Source organism: Sceloporus undulatus, chromosome 1 (genome assembly GCF_019175285.1).
Source record: "Sceloporus undulatus isolate JIND9_A2432 ecotype Alabama chromosome 1, SceUnd_v1.1, whole genome shotgun sequence".
Taxonomy (NCBI): domain Eukaryota; kingdom Metazoa; phylum Chordata; class Lepidosauria; order Squamata; family Phrynosomatidae; genus Sceloporus; species Sceloporus undulatus.
In genome coordinates, this window is record NC_056522.1 from 379,000,978 (window position 1) to 379,018,455 (window position 17,478).

The window sequence follows — 17,478 nt, forward strand, 5'->3', positions numbered from 1 at the left end:
TATTATTATTATTATTATTATTATTATTATTATTATTATTATTATTATTAGAAATGACTTAAAGGCACATGCCAGTAACAGCAAGGGGTGTGATACTTGGATTGAGAATAGGCAAAAAGTCCTTCAATTTGGTAGTCTTACGAAGGTCTGTGTATTAGTGCCTTCTTGGGTCCCTAAAACCTGGGCTCATTACTTATAGGGCCTGGGGCTTCCAGAATGTGAGGGCAGCCACTTGCTGGAGCCTCTGTGACCTATGTGCCACAAATATTCCTCATGTTTCCTCCTAAGAAGGAAGAGGGTGAAGTTACAGGTGGGAATCCCCTATGGTCTTGTGGGAGGTTAGCTGCATTAGCCTAAATATCTGTATTATCCAGGGCTGTCTTTAGATAATACCTTAAGTTCCTTTTTCTTGTGCCAATATTTTGCCTCTGACTTGATGTAATCTGACAGGTTTGAGAAATTCCTGTGGTTCATTAGCTCTGAAAATTACCTTGTTATAGCTGGAAGAGACCAACAGCAAAATGAGATGATCGTCAAGAGATACCTGCGGCCAGGTGAGTTTGGTTCTTTTCTAATAGATAAAATGAGAGAACTCCTTCTCCATTAATGCAAACGAAAAGTCTCAATCCCGTATGTAATGTGGAATCCTAATGTCACCTAAAACCATACATTGAAATGTGCTTTTAGAAAGCAGCGTGTCAGGATCACCACCTTGAATCCCATTTTGGGAGAAAGCTGAGATATAAATCCAATAAATAAAATAAATAAATGATCCAGATATGGTCTTTGGTATGAGGGGGGAAATAGGAGGGGTGAGACCTGGGAAGAAAGTATGTTTTGAGTTGCTGACAAATAGGATGAAGGCTTTGGTAACAGGCAAATTATTTAAACTCTTAAGAATATTGAGTACTGGAAAAGAAACCTTTCCATCCTGACAACAACGATATACTGTGATCTTCTCTGTTTACTAGACGAAGCTTTTTTGACTCTGCCAAAGGCTTTTGTTCTTGGTGTGGAGTTAACTGGTACATTACACTGGACTGAGTTCATCTTTCTTAATCATCCTGAGTGTGATCAAAGTTTGAAGAGAAACTAATTCATGACTTTCAGTGTTGTTACTTATTGGTGTGAGACACTGAGATAACTTTTGTTACAAATGTGGACGCTTCTTAAAATTTTATAGTATTTTTGGCTGGATTGTAAGTAAATTATTCTCACATGGAGAATCACCTTTTCAGTCTTAACCTCATGTGTTGTTTTTGCCTATTTAGTTGTTCAACCCAAAAAGTAATAAAGGCAAGGACACCTAACTTTAGTGCACATGACAGAAATAAACAGATCATATTACGTTTATATTGAAATATTTCCCCCAAGGATTAAGTCTCTAAATATGGCATCCATGTTTGGGATCCTGTTGGCTGCTGGATGCACCAGCTACAGGCTTCTAAATTAAGCCCTCCCCGTACAGTTTTGCTCGCTGGGTGAAAAGTTTAGGGCACTCAAGTAATCTTAGTTCCATAGCCTTCTCTAACTACAGCAAAGTGTGCATGGATTTTCTTGCCCTGTTTTACTGCTGCCTCTCCTTTGTTGTGTCTCGTGTGTCCAGACTGTAAGTTACTCAGGACAGGGACTTTTCCTCCCTGTACATGGTGAAGTCCCATGTGCATTGAGGACATTAAAAGATAAAGTGAAAACCTCATAAATGAAAAACCCCAGTTTCTTTCCTTCCTGCAAAGAAGAGAGTATTTTAGTTCTGTGACTTTGTCTTTGAAGGTGGAGAGCTGGGCAGCTCCTTTTCTGTGTGAAGATCTGCAGCAGCTCTTAATGTGCTCTGACAATCATTCTCATCCTCTCTTTATGTCATTTTCTATGTGTAAGGTGACATCTATGTGCATGCTGATCTCCATGGAGCAACCAGTTGTGTCATCAAGAATCCAACAGGTAATGTTTCAGGGAAGTGAATTTTGAACAGGGGAGGAAATCATTTGGCCCTCAGATGTTGTTGGACTGCAATTCCCAGCACTCCTGACCATTAGCTGTGCTGGCTAGGGCTGATGGGAGTTACAGTATCTGGAGGGCCACATTATTCCCAACCCTGGTTTGGAAAATGAATAACGAGGAGCTCTCTTTTTGCTGCAGTAAGGGCTGTTCGACAGTGAAACAAACTCCCTCGGAGTGTAGTGGAGTCTCCTTCTTAGGAAGTCTTTAAGCAGAGGCTGGATGGCCATCCGTCGGGGATACTTTGATATGGATTTCCTGCATGGCAGAATGGGGTTGGACTGGATGGCCCTTGTGGTCTCTTCCAACTCTAGGATTCTATGATTCTACACTTCAAGATGGGGGTCCATCAACATTTGACTTGAGTACACACTGAAACTTTGAGTCAAAGCATTGTAGGGAAATTGCTGTCATGTTTTTAAAGTATAAAAACAGTTGAGGGGAAATTGTGAATTTGGAGAGATGACCCTGAATGAGGTCCTTGTTTAACAAACTTGGCCTCCCTGCCTGAATAAACAATACTACAGGATCCTCTCTTAATTCTTTTGCTAGTTCTCAGTGACATCTTAATTGAATTTCCAATTGCCTTTGTGTATTTTGCACATACACTGTTATTGAAGGAGACAATGCCTTCTTTGAAAGGCATAGTCAAGTCCTCTCCTTGTGTCACAGTCTGTGAACTTTGAAACAAGACTCACTAAGTGCTCATCTTTCTGTGAGAGAAGATATGTGAGAACAAGAGTGGGCAATGGCAAATGGGGCAGGGGACAATTTTCACACACACACACACACACACACGGTATGCTGCACCAGTTTCTATATTAGGTGGTTTTAGTTTTTTTGTTTTGTTTTGTTTTGAGTGTGTTGGGAGAAGCTGCTGTATTTTGCAGCACGTTTGAGCCATTTGGGGATGAAAAATTGCTTGATATATATTTTTAAATTAGAGGCCCGGTGGTTCAAGGGTCCTAAGTTTTGACCCCAAGGGCTATATGTAACCATGGACTGCACTTTGCCTAGTCCTGCTGTAGAGAAATACGTAACTTGTAATCTCTGAAAGGCACAGTGAAGCCCAAGTTTTTGTATACTTTCAAGTCAACTTGAGACTTTTCTTGATGGTCTCAGATGGTCTGGGAGAATCCAAAACTAAATGTAGGCTGTATACCTTTTTTGAATATATCTTTTTAAAATGCTGTACTGATCCTTTCCAGCTGTCATCTTCCGTTCTGCTTTTCCAGACAGCAAACATCCATAGGGAGCAGCCACACCCCACACCAGTCAGTGATTTTTTTCTTCTTCTCTGGGTTTCTTAAAACTAGTCAGCTCTCCCAAAAGACTGACTCACTTTTCAACAATAACAACAAAATTGCAACTTTTAGTGCTTTATTCTGAATGTTCTCACATACTGGCTGGCTGGACAATTTAGCAACCTTAAATACTGAAAGCCTCTTTCTAGTAAACTTTTCTGAATTTTGTTTTGTTTGTTGCTTGGCTTGCCCCAAATGAACCCACTTCTGACACTTCTGTTCCAGGGGACCCCATCCCTCCACGGACGCTCACGGAGGCAGGCACCATGGCCCTGTGTTACAGCGCTGCCTGGGATGCTCGGGTCATCACTAGCGCCTGGTGGGTGTATCATCATCAGGTAATGAGCGCCCGGTTGGCTTCTTTCTGAGAATGTGACTTGGCATTTTGCTTTATTTTTTATCTGGTCTTTTTCCTGATATGGGGCCCAAGGTGACTTGCAGCAAGGTTAAAATATGATACAGGCAGCAGTGTCACCCAGTGCAGTAACTCATGGTGTCGCCCTCCCATTGCCCTCCTCCTATTCCACACCATACAGAATACTTAGTAATATTTCGTTATGTTACCCATAAATCAATTCACGTATATTGCTGAATGTAAGGTTAATAGTTGTGACATAAACAACAAGCAAAATTAAAAATGATACATTTAAATTACAATATCATGTACACAGAATATATGTATTTACACATACATAGTTTTATGTGGTTAAAATGAAAATTTGATAATATGTGAATTAAAAATATTTTTTAAAAAAATGAATTTTGAAATTTTAATTAAAAAAACCCAGGGCCTCTGCTTTCTCCTCTCACTGACCTTTACCTCACTCACACCATCTTCTCATTACTGTTAAAGAGACATAGGCTTTTGCCACAGCCTGTTTCTCCCAAAATGCAGATGTTTAAGGAGAAGTGGTGTCACCTGGTGTGGCCTGTACTCCCTGCACCTCTTTAGTGACAACCACTGGATATAGGTATGCAGTGGGCCCTCCACATTTGCTGGGGTTAGGAGCACAAGACCTCTGTGAAAGTGGAAAAACTGCAAATGAAAAAAAAAATGACCATAAACTTGCACTGGAAGACCTAAAAACGCCTAGAGAGTTGTTTTCTCTAGGAATATTTCTAGGTCCTCCAGCTTGATGCCTGGCAGACCTTGACTATAGAACTGCGTTGGAGGGCCTAGAGATTCCAAAGAGAACAAATTAACCAAGTCCACAAATAATCAGATCCACAAAAGTCAAAGCTGTTGTAGGCGGGTACAAACAGCTACAAATCACCCTAGAATAAAATCCCATCCTTTCTGACATGAATCTTTCCTGCATTGTTTATTGCAGACACTATGATACTGAAAGTCTGTGTTTCTCCAGCTTGCTTCACTGTCTTCCCAATGTTGATGCTGCAAAAAACAAACAAACAAACAAACTTTCCAGGAAGAAGAGAGTAACAGGGGCTGGGCAGCTGTAAAAAACCTTTGTAAAAAAAGTTTCTTTTTCACAGATTTGTTGTTTGAGGTGTGCCTATATAACTAAAATCTTGATGATAAAAAAGTTAGAAACACAAGAAAAAAAGTTATCATATTAAACTGTCATTAATTTTAAGGAGCCAGAGTGGCATAGTGGTTTGAGTATTGGACTACAGCTCAGTAGACCAGTATTCAAATCCCAGCTCAGACATGGAAACCCAAGTGTAACATCTTTTAGAAGCATAACAATAATGGCAAAAATGTAGCATCACCACCATAAAAAAAAGATTCCTTGCAACCAGTTACTCATTTACATGCCAGTTATTTTTGGTGCAGATTAGGTGGCGGTTTACTTCCCACAAAAGTCCTTTTCCCCAGAGCCTTGTGAGCCCTTTGTTCTGTGTTTGTGGGATGTTGTCCTTGTCTCTCTCCTGTGTGTTGACAGGATCATCTGCAGGTGGCATAAAGCTCTATTGCCAGGACCAGGAGAGCTTGGCAAACGGGGGCTGGGGGTGTCACATGTAGGCTAAAATGCATCTAGTCCATGAACATTTGTGCTACTATAAACAGGCTGCTTTTAAGGTGGCAGAGGAGAACGTGGGGGTTTGTCACAATAGACATTGGGTGGCACTGCATGTTGGGTCTGGGACCAGTTTTCTGCTCCTGAGATCTTTTAAGGGCCATATGGACTGCAAAAATGCCAGGTTTGAGTGGGTGGGGGGAAATCAAAGCACTTTTGAACAGTGCAGGTGGGCACCTGCAACCAATTTGAAAGGTGAGCTCCTCTTAAAGGTGATGAAATTCACCCTCCTTTTTCGATTCAGCAAAAAAGGCAGTCTGGGAGTCTGGTGGGTTAAAGGACTGCAGAAACAACTTTGCAGGGTCACCCTCCACACTACTTTTTGGTGTTTAACTGACATTTCTGGCAACCTTCATACAGGTGTCTAAAACAGCTCCCACTGGAGAATACCTGACTACCGGAAGCTTCATGATCCGAGGTAAGATCTCCAAGGCCAAGAGTGACTTTTTCTGCTGAAGTGGTCTGGAGAGAGGGGAGCAACTGCCAGCTCTTTCCTTTTGGTGGTGCCACACTGAGCTCCTAAGATGGCCAAATTTCTGATCCCCAGCCATCCTCTGCTCTTGCTTAGTTAATCCATCAAATGATTGTCTGCCCTTTTTTTCTCTCCCAGGAAAAAAGAATTTTCTCCCCCCTTCCTATCTGATGATGGGCTTCAGCTTCCTGTTTAAGGTATTATGTCTTTCATGTATTGTCTCTATTTTGGGAGCATTAAAAACAAACACAGAGATGTGCAGAGGCTTAATGGTTAAGACACCAATTCTGATGATTGGAAGTTGGGAAGGTGGCAGTTCAAGGTCTGAGTGCTGCATGATAGGGTGACTTCCTGTCACTAGTCCCAGCTGCCAACCTAGCAGTTCAAAAGCATGCAAATGCAAGTAGATAGATAAGTGCCACTTCAGTGGGAAGATGACAGCATTTGGTGTTTCAAAGCTGAGCCCAAAAACACATAAATTGTCTGTTATTGCCAAAGTTCCTTCTGGTCGAGGCATCTTTTCATGTCTGTTCTGTTGGGGGTGGCAGGCAAATCCTTGAGAGGTTTGTCTATAGCTACTGAAAATGCAGGTTGCGGTGTCCCCACTTCCAGGTGGAAGAATCCTGTGTTTGGAGACACACTGGTGAGCGGAAGGTCAAAGTGCAAGATGAAGACATGGAGACTGTGACCAGCAACACTAGTGAATTGGCAGAAGAAGAAATGGAGCCTTTAGGTATGCTTACAGAGTGCTTTAATTCCTTAGGTGTCTTTAAGAGTTTGAATTGGTTTGTCCATAGACTGTCAGACAGAGTTCTGAGAGGAGCCATTCATTGATGGTACAATGTGAATTGATACAGGATTTAAAAAAGATTTAGTTGTGGAGAAAAAGATTTGAAGGCAGAGAGAGAATGGTAGCAGCATTCATGGATTTTAGGAGAGAGTGTCAAACCTCAGGAACAGCATAGGAAGAATTTGGTTGAAATCTTCTTAGAGAGCAGGAGTTGATCACAGTTAGAGAAGGAATTCATATTTCCTTTTTGCAAGGAATAGGGGAGAAAAGTGGCAACTGAAATGTGCTTTTCCAAAGAACATAGGAAAAGCCATGATGGGGTCAACCAATGGCCTACCTAATCTATTATTCAAATTGTTCATTCTGGGAATCCCACAAGAAGGAGTCAGTCAGGACCTGAATCTACAGCTACTTTCTTTCCTATATAACCTCTAGGTTTTCAGTGGATCTCAATTTAGATTTTGACAGGGGAGTCACCCATGGAAACTGAAAAGGAATGAGGCTTCTTGCTCTCTGTTTGAATCCTCATGACTTGCCCCACTGTGAGCTTATGGTTCAAATCCGACTTTCCTGAAAAGCTCTTGAATGATTTGAAGGCTAGGAGATACAGTTTAGCAGGGAAGCTACATCTCAGGAAGCACAGGAAGATTAGACACAACTTCAATGCTACTTTGGCTTCAGTTCAGCTTCATGTGTGGGGTTGCTGCCTTTCTCCTTCTCCAGGGGCCAAAGCACCTTAAGAATTGGGCATTCTCCTCACAATTAGAGCTCAGGAAGCATTGAATCCTGGTTGTGGCTAGACTTGGCCCCTCCAGCTTTGGACATGTCACCACACTTCCTTATAGGGTTCCTTGTGGTGGTCTTGGTAGTCAAAAGTGAGGACATGATGTGTGCCAGTTTCTTTAGACGTGTCCCCCTACTTCAGTGTGCAGGGCATCTTCCCAGGTAGTGGCCTTAGCTGATTTCCCTAGGAATCTCTTTGTTCTGAGGCTGGCCATATGGGCATCCTCTCCTTCAAATGTCATGGCAATTCATGCTCACTGAGTCTGATGGAGTGGAACCAACTGCATCTCAATTTCCAACCCATGTCCTCCTTTGCAAGACCTAAGCATGCCTTGTGCCCCCACTCCTGCTAGTTTGGAAGGGTGATAGAGGTATGTGGGCAGTGCCTCATCTGGCTGGAGTATGGGGCTGACCCTGTTCTAATGTCTAACTCAGGGCTAGTCCTGCCAGGAAAGTGATGGATCAATAAACCTTCATATTTTCTGTGGTGTGTCGATGCTTCTTTGCTTCACTGTATCTTCTTCTGGGGAAGGTCACTGATTTCTGCCACCATGAGGGCTTTCGGCTTCATACATGATAGGGACAGACCAGATCTCAAAGAAAGAGACTTTATGGCTGTGTTGGAGAACTAAAATTCTGTTATCTTCATTACAGTATCTTCACCTGCTGAAGGAGCCATTGAGCTTCCAAAGCTAGTGTAATGTTTTTGCATCTTCTGGGTGGCCTAATAAATATTTCACCAGTGAGCATTTGGGATCCTATTATGAATTTCAAGGTCTGGCTGGATAGTTTAAGCCTCAGAGACTAAGCCATGAGCCTAGTTTATCTTTCCCTTTACTCTTCCCAAGATGCACCAGAGGGAGATGAAAGCAGCAGTGATGACAGTGAGAAGGGAGAATCCAGGGAGAAGCCTGAGAATGAGCAAGATCCTACAGAAACACATCAACAGGAAGGGGAGAATGGCAGGGATGAGACTGGTGAGGCCTTGGAAGGATCATCTGATGAAGAGAATGCAGGCTCACAAGAAGAGGGCGAAGGGGAGGAAGAACTAACAAAGGAGGTTTCAGAAGAAATCAGTTTCCCAGACACAACCATCGATCTCTCACACCTCCAGTCCCAGAGGTAAATAGGATGCACCAAGCCACACACGCCAGAAAGAGGCTGCTTTGGAGAGTCTGAAAAGGCAGCATTTGAAGAAGGCACATGGATATCATTGTCAGTGTGCTGTATGAGGACTGTTCATGTCTGTCTCTCTTGAACTGCCTTGCCTGGCCTTTCCAAAGGTTTACTCCTGATGGCTTTGACTCTTAAAGTGGAGCAAGAGCACAGGGCCTCCTTCTGGTGGCATCTCAGGTTTCTTTCACACCTTATGGCAGCCAGGGGTGTGGAATGGGGGACAGTCCAGCCATGTGCTCCTAAGAGTGAAGAGGCATGGATGCTTAAAATGGCAGAATGACACTGTATCCATCTAAGTGGAGATGTGGTAAGAGCCCCAGTAAATATAGAATTTACAGTTCAAAGTGCTGATTATGAGCTATAAAGCCCAATATCATGATGATGATGATCATGATCACCATCACCATATTATTATTATTATTGTAGGGATGTAATTCTTAACTGACTGCCTCAGTACCCTAAAAGGCACAAGATCCCATCTGATCTTGGAAGCTAACCAGAGTCATCCTTGGTTAGTACTTGGATGGGAGACCACCAGTGAATACCAGATAGTATAGGCTATATTTTAGAGGAAGGAATTGGCAAAACCACCTCTGAGCATTCCTTGCCTAAGAAAACCCTATGAAATGCATGAGGTCTTTGATAGAGAAGGCTAAATATCTCACAGAACTACAGATCCCAGAATTCCATATCAGTGAGCAGTTGTAAATTCTGCAGGTGGCTTCATCCACTTCCATTTGGCCCTGATGAAGAAGTTTCCTATTGGGGACAAGCACCCAAACACATACCTCCTAACTTCCCATCCTTTTAGCAGGCTTCCCTTTCACAGTGGTCAGTTCTGGTGGCAACAGATTTCTTTTCCTTTCTCTTCTTTTTCCAGATCCCGGCTGCAGTCTGCTGCCAAAGACGACATCTCAAGCCTGGTAAGCTCTTCCCTGAGACCTCTAGATGGTGGCGAGAACCCCTGGAAGTTGGGGTCCAGCATCTCTTCTTTTTCCCTTTTGCAGAATGAGAGCAAGTCCCAGGGCCGGAGGCATCTCTCAGCAAAGGAGAGGAGGTAAGGGGGCTGCATGCATGTGTGTCTGACTGGGGAATCAGGCTTCTCAACAAAGAGTTTGGAAGGAGCGTCAGTATCATGGCTATTCAGAAAAAGCAGGAGTCTCTCTGGCTGGTTGGCCTGGCTTTCTCCCTCATCAGTGAGGTGATTTGGGGAACAAATCTTGCCAACAGAGCAAAGCTGTGGTTATTGGGGGTGGGGATGGGGGTGGGATTGCTTGGGCCAGCCTAAGAGTGGGGGAGCTTTCCATACCTCCATCTCTCCCTACCCCTCTCAACCACAACTTCCCACCTGGCTGTGACTAATGGGTATGTTTTCATTAACACTGAAAACAAGTCACCCAGTCAGAGCTTTTGGAAAGAGTCTGGAATTGTTTGCTACTCTTCAGAGAAATGAAGAAAAAGAAGCAGCCAAACGACTTGGATGATCCAGAACCACCAAAGGAAGAGGAGGATGGGACTCCCCTCCCCTCACATGTGCCCCCACCCCCAAGTGGTACCAAGAATGGCAGCACTCAGCCAGCTGTGAAGAGAGGACAAAAGGTAGGCAGAGCTAAGATAGTAAGTTTTCTCATTAAAAAGTATGCTATCTGATTTGGCTCAACAATTTCCGGGAGCTGTGGGGCATATTATTTTTTTATTCTTATTCTTTTCTCCTGGACTGGAACTCAAAGCTGCCCTCTGAGACCTTCGGGGAGGCATAAGAATTTGTTTATCCATTCTTGGGGGTCTGTACACCTGCTTTCTTCCAATTTTTATTTTTACCCTACAAATTAGTCAGTCAGAACCTCTCCAAAAGCCAGGGGGCATTTTTATATTTTCTTGTTGGGTTGTTTTTCTTTTCCACCCTAAAAAATAAAAATACATCCATCCAGGGGTGGGAGTGAGTTCTCTGAGGTACGTGCACCCACCCAACAGGGCCCAGTACAGCCCACTCCTGCCTTTCGGCAGCGGTAGGGGATTCAGCCTCATTCTTTTCCTCTCCCACCCACAGAGTAAGCTGAAAAAGATCAAGGAGCGGTACAAGGACCAAGATGAGGAGGACCGTGAGCTCATCATGAAGTTGCTGGGTGTAAGGTGGAAACTGGGGGCTTTTCCATTTCTTAGCAGGTTTAGTTTGTTTCTTGGTGTCTGTCAACCATTGTAGCATCCTGGACACACCAGATTTTGTCCAGTTTTGGAAGCCAAACAGGGTCAGTCTTGGTTAGTCCTCAGATGGAAGCCCAGCATCAGAGGATATCAGGAGTCTCCAGGTAGGCCTAGGAGAGAATCTAACTAAGCAGAGCTATGGCTGCCAGTCAGAATTGACAGTACTGGCCTAGATGGACCCATAGTCTGTCTAAATATAAGGCTGTGTCCTCTGTTCATCTGTGATCCTGGGGAGTTCTTGGATGAGAGACCAGTAGCAAGTATAGTAGCAAGTACATTTCTGTACTGTTTATCAGTGCACTTCAGCACTCCCTAAGCTAGATAGACCAACAGCCAGACTCAGTAGAAGGTGTCTTCCTGTGTTTCTAGTATTTGGATGGGAAGCAATCATGGAAATCCCAGGGAGTCCCAGGTAGGACTAGGAGAAAATCCTGCCTGAAGCCCTGGAGTGTCCTTTATTCCAGTCAGAGTTGGTAGTACTGGACAAGAGAACATGAAGATGTGGGCCAGCAGAAGGACCAGCAGAAGGACTAGCTTCTGTGCTCCTAACTGATCTCTTTGGTCTTCCATTTCCAGTCTGCAGGGTCAACCAAGGAAGAGAAACCAAAGAAAGGCAAAAAAGGAAAGACAAATCAAGAGGCTATGAAGAAACAGCCCCAGAAACCCCGAGGGGGCCCAAAGACTATACAGCGGGTTAGAATAGAAGAACTAACCTCTGAGCTGGAGGCCATCACTTTGGAAGATCTTCCAGACGAGAAGGTAAAACTCCAGCGAGAGAGAGAGAAAGCTCTTCTGTAGCCTTTGAGGGATTGGGGCCCCATTAACCCAGGCTGCCTCATTCTCAGATACAGCTGACAGATGAGGAAGCCTGTAAAGCCAGAGTTGGGGAGCTGGGGCTGAGTCTATCCCCATTGGGGACAGTCCTGCCCCTTGGTATTCTCCAGGGGGTCATGCCCTCAGTTGTTTGTGGGGTTTCCCAGCTTTTGTGGGGCTTTCCAAAGGTTGAAATATCTCTAAGGCTTAGCCACTGGCAGTAGGACCAAGGAGCAATTTTGCAAAAGGGCTTTCTACTTCCAGCCCTCAGGTTCCCAAAGTCAAGCTGAATGCAATCCCACATGTTGAGCACCCATTTCTTTCCTTCTGCTGATGACTCAGTTTCCTTTCACTTTTTGCAGGAGGAGCTGGACCAAGATCAGCACACAAATGAGGTAACAAGCCTTCAAACCTCTGGGGGAGCGTTTGAGAGAAAGTAGACTTTCTCACCTGATCAAAGATGATTTTGCCTTTCTGAATGATGGTTTGTTTCACATTTGATGGTAGACTGTGCTTTGCTTTCTCCATGCCAGCATCCATACATACCCATGCAATTCATTGTTTAGAAAACCTGCACCCTTTAACTTATATGAGTCACTCAGATTGATCAGATTTCTGAATAGGTCACTGGTCCACCCATTTCAGGATCATTACTTTGCTCTCTCTTACTCTGGTTGGCACAGCAACAGAACAGGGCATTGATCCTCTTCCTCAGCTGCTGGAATCCTTATTCCCAATGCATTTGGCTTTTGAAATTTGAGAAGAACTTGTCCACATGCTTTCAAATGAATCTTTGCCCCCTTATGAGTGCTAGAAATTTTGGCTGGAATCCTGTTGGGCAGTTACTAATGTGTAACTTAGACATGCTCTCATAATACTGTAGTTCTATATTTGTGATCCCTATGTAGCCCCCATTTTAGGGGGTACGGTCCTCCAATCTCCATTTACCAGGCAGAAGCCATTGTGACTGACCTGTGGGTGAGGTCCTATTTTCCTGTCACTCAGGAATCAGCTGCCTGGTGGTTTTACACTCTGACACAGTGGGGAAGTGTGTTGGGTCCTGCTTTTTCCTGTTGCACCAGATTGCTCACGGGAGCAGCTGCCTTTTGGGTCAATGGAGAACAGGCCTTCATTGATTGCAACGGCTGCTTCCCGTTAAGTGAGGATGGGAAGGGTTGAGCCAGGGTTCATTGTGTAGCACTGAAACTACAGTGCTTACACATTCGTAACTCCGAAACAGGATTCTGGCCATCCTTTAAAAAAAATTAAAATTTTAAAAATAAAAGTAAAATAAAATTGTAGGAAATTGTGAATTGTGTAACCAAGTTCCACACTCTTTCCTTTTCCTGCATTCCCAGTGAGCCACAGACTGTTTGGAGAGATTTTATGTGACCAGCTGCATCTTTTGTGGCTATTTAACTTTTAAAATAGTAAGGATCAGCAGAACAGAAAAGTTGCACAAAGAACTTTCATTCAATGTGAAGTTGAAGGCTTTCATGGCTGGCATCCATAGTTTTTTGTGGGTTTTTTGGGCTATGTGGCCATGTTCTAGAAGAGTTTTTTCCTGACATTTCCTGACATCAGAAGGGCTGTCAGGCCCAGGAAAACCCAGAGGAGTGAAGACAAGCAGCCACCCAAAGGGAAGGTATTTTTACCATACATCAAAGGAGTCACAGACAGAATAGGCAAAGTGGTGAGGAAGCACAGCCTTCAAATGGTTTACAAACCAAGGAAGAAAATCCAACAAATACTTCGCTCAGCCAAGGACCAGAGACACCTGCTCACAGCCGCAGGAGTTTACCGCATACCATGCAGCTGCGGAAAAGTCTACAAAGGGACCACCAAATGCAGCGTGCAAACCAGAATCAAGGAACACGAGAGGCACTGCAGACTGGGTCAGCCAGAAAAATCAGCAGTAGCAGAACATGCCACAAACCATCCTGGGCAGAAAATACTGTTTGAAAACACTGAAATTCTGGACCATGCCAACCACTACCATGTCAGGATGCACAGGGAAGCCATTGAGATCCACAAACACCTGGACAATTTCAACCAGAAAGAGGAATCCCTTAAAGTAAACAAGGTTTGGCTACCAATCCTGAAAGATAGCAAGATAAAGACTCAACAAATGCAAATGAGAACTCTCCCAGCAGACAGTGAGCACTATTAAGCAGATATTATTAATCTTCTTGTGCAGACCCTCACACCCTGAGGCCTGCCATTAGCAACAAAACAAGCAAGAACAGAAAAGTTGCACAAAGAACTTTCATTCAATGTGGAGTCGAAGGCTTTCATGGCTGGCATCCATAGTTTTTTGTGGGTTTTTCGGGCTATGTGGCCATGTTCCAGGAAAGTTTCTTCCTCTTTTCTTAAACATGCCCACATAGCCTGAAAAATCCACAAAAAACAATATACATGCAAATCACTCCTGCCTTCCCAGGTTACACAATATATATACCCAGGTCCTTTCCAGGCAAACATTCTCTGAAGATGCCATCTACAGATGCTGGTGAAACGTCAGGAAAAAAATCTTCTAGAACATGGCCACATAGTCCAAAAACCCCACAAAAAACTTTCATTCAGTGTGGGTTTAGAGGATGTTTGTAAGTGAATTGAAGGGCTTGGAGAGTCCAGTTTGGCTGGGGTGTTTGAGGAGAGGCTGTTCCGGAAAATGGAAGTTATGAAATCAGGAAGCAAGTGGATTAAGGAGTGACAAGCCTATGGGTCACGGGAGAGTGAAGTGAGAGATGGAGGGCCTTCTTGGATGCCGAGAGGGATAGACACTTGGTATCAGTGGCAGACCATACTTCTGTACCAACATTCCTCACCCAGCGGTTGGTTCCTCAAACAGCTTAGAATCTACTAATATCCCCTTTGTACAGTAGAGCAATTGCATGATGCAGGGCTTCTCAACCAGAGTTGCCTGGAACCCAAAGGTTCTGCGAGAGTGCAAGGGGATTGTGCCAAGAGATCACAGTTTAAAAATAGTTTTTTGTGGGTTTTTCGGGCTATGTGGCCATATTCCAGAAAAGTTTCTTCCTTAGGAAGAAACTCACAAAAAACTATGGATGCTGGTCATGAAAGCCTTCGACGGTTTAAAAAACTTTTTTTAAAGCTGCAGATATAACAACTTTTGTGCAGGGCTTCCCTGAAACCTGAAGATTATTTCAAGGGTTTCTCTAGGGCAGAGGTTCCCAATCTTGTTGACTTGCTGCGCCCTTTTTAGAATCAATTTCTATGGCAGAGACCCTAAGAGATTGGGAACTGTATGTCTTACAAGTTAATGGTGTTTAGGAGTAGTGTTACTTTTTGTTTCTTATTCTTTAATTTCATTCAATGTTTATTTCTTTCATTTTCCTGGAGCAGCTTCAGAGCACCTGCGAAGTGCACACAGAGCCATAAGGGCTCCTTGGAGCACAGGTTGAGAACCGCTGCTTGAATAAAAATGTTTAAAAAGGCTGGTGTAAAATATGCAAAGAGTGCACAGATAAGAGGGCAAAAATACTAAACAGACCCCTCCAGCAGGGAAGGCCCCTGCATACTCATGATGTCTTTTGCTGTTCCAGGAAGGGGAGACTTTCTTTGATTCTCTGACCGGACAGCCCCACCTGGAAGACATCCTCCTCTTCGCTGTGCCAATCTGCGCTCCATACACAGCCATGACCAACTACAAGTGAGTGAGGGTGGCAAGAGCCCTTGGCCTCTGTGGCAGCACCCAGTGTGTCCACTTCCCATTAAACACCCTCTGTTTGTTCTTTTGTTTTTGTTTTAAAGATACAAAGTCAAGCTGACGCCGGGCACACAGAAGAAAGGGAAAGGTACGGCACATGCTCTGTTGCCACTTTCTAGTCAGTTGGTCCTGTTAGCCAGCTTTTTTCCTGGGAGAGAAGTGATTCAGGGACTTTAAGAGAGGCCTAGGGCCTACAAGGAAAAGTTTGGGTGGGAGGGAAGGCTTCTGGCGGTCTTTGGCCCCATAATTGCCATTCATGCTTGTCAGCCAGACATGAAGAATATGCATCGGTCAGGCACCACTTTTAAGCCTCATAGAATCTTAAGAGTTGGAAGGGACCACAAGGGCCATCTAGTGCCATGAAGGAAGAGACAATTAGAGTACTGCTGAAAGATGTCCATCCAGTCTCTACTTAAAGACCACCAAAGGTTGAGAGTCCACCACCAACAAGGACATTGTTTATTAATTTATATCCCACTTTTCTCCCAAAATTGGGACTCAGTGTGACATCAGCTCCCGTCACCATTTTGGCTGGGATATTGTTGAGAAAGGAGATATGTTTGCACAATGTTGTGTGTGTGTGTGAGAGAGAGAGAGAGAGAGAGAGAGAGAGATAGAATTGGTCCTTCCACCCCTGCAGTTGCCCACTCCGGTTGTAGGGGCCCAGTATCTATCCAGCATAGACAAGCACATTTATCTTTTCCTCTGGTTATTAAGAGGTTTCAGGTTTTCCTCTGGGCTGTTGATGTGCTCAGTGTTTTGCACAATAGGCAGATGGATAGGTTTTTAAAAAGATGGCTAGTAGCCCTTGCTTCTTTGTTTCTATAGCTATTCTAATTGGACCAAGCTGTGTTCCTTTTTGTCTTTGCTGATACCTTTTTGTAAAGTCATATGTTTTCTTTCCAATAGCTGCCAAAACTGCTTTGCATAATTTCATGCAATCTAAGGAAGCAACCCCTCGAGAAAAGGATCTTTTTCGCAGCGTGAAGGTAAGAAAGCCCTTTCTCTGTACAAGATGCAGCTCTTAGCAAATGGAGCCCACAAACCAGATTAAATTCCCTTTGAAACAAAGACAGCAACTGTAAATTTATGTCCTCTGTCTGGCCTTGGGAATGTAAGAAAACATGAAATCTCCAATTTGAAATAAGAGCTTCAGTGCTCCTCCCCTCCTACATTTTAAAAAAAGCAGTTAGAAAAGTGGCTTGCATTAACAAATGCATGGCAAGCACAGTAAACTAGACTGGCAGCTTAAAAAGAAGCACTCAAGATGAAAGGGTTTCCATGGGGCAGGAGTGTGCCTTCCCTCTCCATCCCAAGCCTTTCCAGATTTTGTAGTCCCCTCCCAAAATATACAGAATAGGAAGATGAGTCCTTGGTGGTGTTAAAAACATACATCCTGCATGATACTCAGACCTGTTAAAATTGCACAAGGGGACGTTGAAAATGGGGATATTTTTCCAGCTGGGCAAAGGACACCCATGACTTTCCACTGCTCTCCATTCTTGATTACCAGTGTTGCCCCAACTCTGATGGAGGCTGTTGTTCCCCTCTCCTAGCATTGTTGTTGGACAAAGGCAGCCTGTCCCACAGTGGCTACTGTTGTGCATTGCGACCACTGTGCAGCGAATATACTGCTTGCTCCACTTTGCTGTGGTTCTAATGGCACTGCTACAAGATCACTCCCTTCCTAGGCATATTTCCTGCTTAGTGCAGCAACTCTAAACTGCATAATCATAAATTGATTTTGATGTCTTTTAAGTTCCCAATGAGCACATTTCTAGCCCTACAATTTGAGGCAAGTGTTTGGGGTTCTGAATTACTGAAACAGAAGTCCTGGCCATCCTGTTGAGTTTCTTACTAGCAGAAGTTTCTCTCTCTGTTACTAATTGTGATGGATGTGTGTGATCCTTTTGCACAGGATACAGATCTATCCAGAAATATTCCTGGCAAAGTGAAAGTTTCAGCCCCCAATCTCCTGAGTATGAAAAAGAAGTGACAGCAACAGTCAGCGGCATCACCACCCTGCAGTTTTGCACTGTTTTCCCCAGTGACTGGAATGGGATACCATTTGGAGAGCTGCTTCCAGTTTTGCTAATAAAGTCCTGAGAAATGACCGATTGTACTTGTTCCTTAATCTGCAGGAGGAGGAGCAGAGCATTTTCTCCAAT

General features: G+C 43.8%; 1 protein-coding gene across 1 annotated transcript in view; it reads left to right on the top strand.

The window, feature by feature from the left end:
• NEMF (nuclear export mediator factor) overlaps positions 1-17,423 on the top strand; it is a 41,296-nt gene extending 23,873 nt beyond the window's left edge. The window contains exons 17-33 of the mRNA XM_042455033.1: positions 451-554; positions 1,879-1,941; positions 3,528-3,640; positions 5,702-5,759; positions 5,952-6,010; positions 6,426-6,546; positions 8,235-8,508; positions 9,443-9,485; positions 9,570-9,619; positions 10,008-10,161; positions 10,613-10,690; positions 11,344-11,526; positions 11,943-11,975; positions 15,147-15,253; positions 15,355-15,398; positions 16,220-16,299; positions 17,229-17,423. Coding sequence (XP_042310967.1) covers positions 451-554; positions 1,879-1,941; positions 3,528-3,640; positions 5,702-5,759; positions 5,952-6,010; positions 6,426-6,546; positions 8,235-8,508; positions 9,443-9,485; positions 9,570-9,619; positions 10,008-10,161; positions 10,613-10,690; positions 11,344-11,526; positions 11,943-11,975; positions 15,147-15,253; positions 15,355-15,398; positions 16,220-16,299; positions 17,229-17,306 — 1,642 coding nt within the window. The 3' untranslated portion in view covers positions 17,307-17,423. The remainder of the gene's footprint in view (positions 1-450; positions 555-1,878; positions 1,942-3,527; positions 3,641-5,701; positions 5,760-5,951; positions 6,011-6,425; positions 6,547-8,234; positions 8,509-9,442; positions 9,486-9,569; positions 9,620-10,007; positions 10,162-10,612; positions 10,691-11,343; positions 11,527-11,942; positions 11,976-15,146; positions 15,254-15,354; positions 15,399-16,219; positions 16,300-17,228) is intronic.
• The last annotated feature ends 55 nt before the right edge of the window (positions 17,424-17,478 follow it).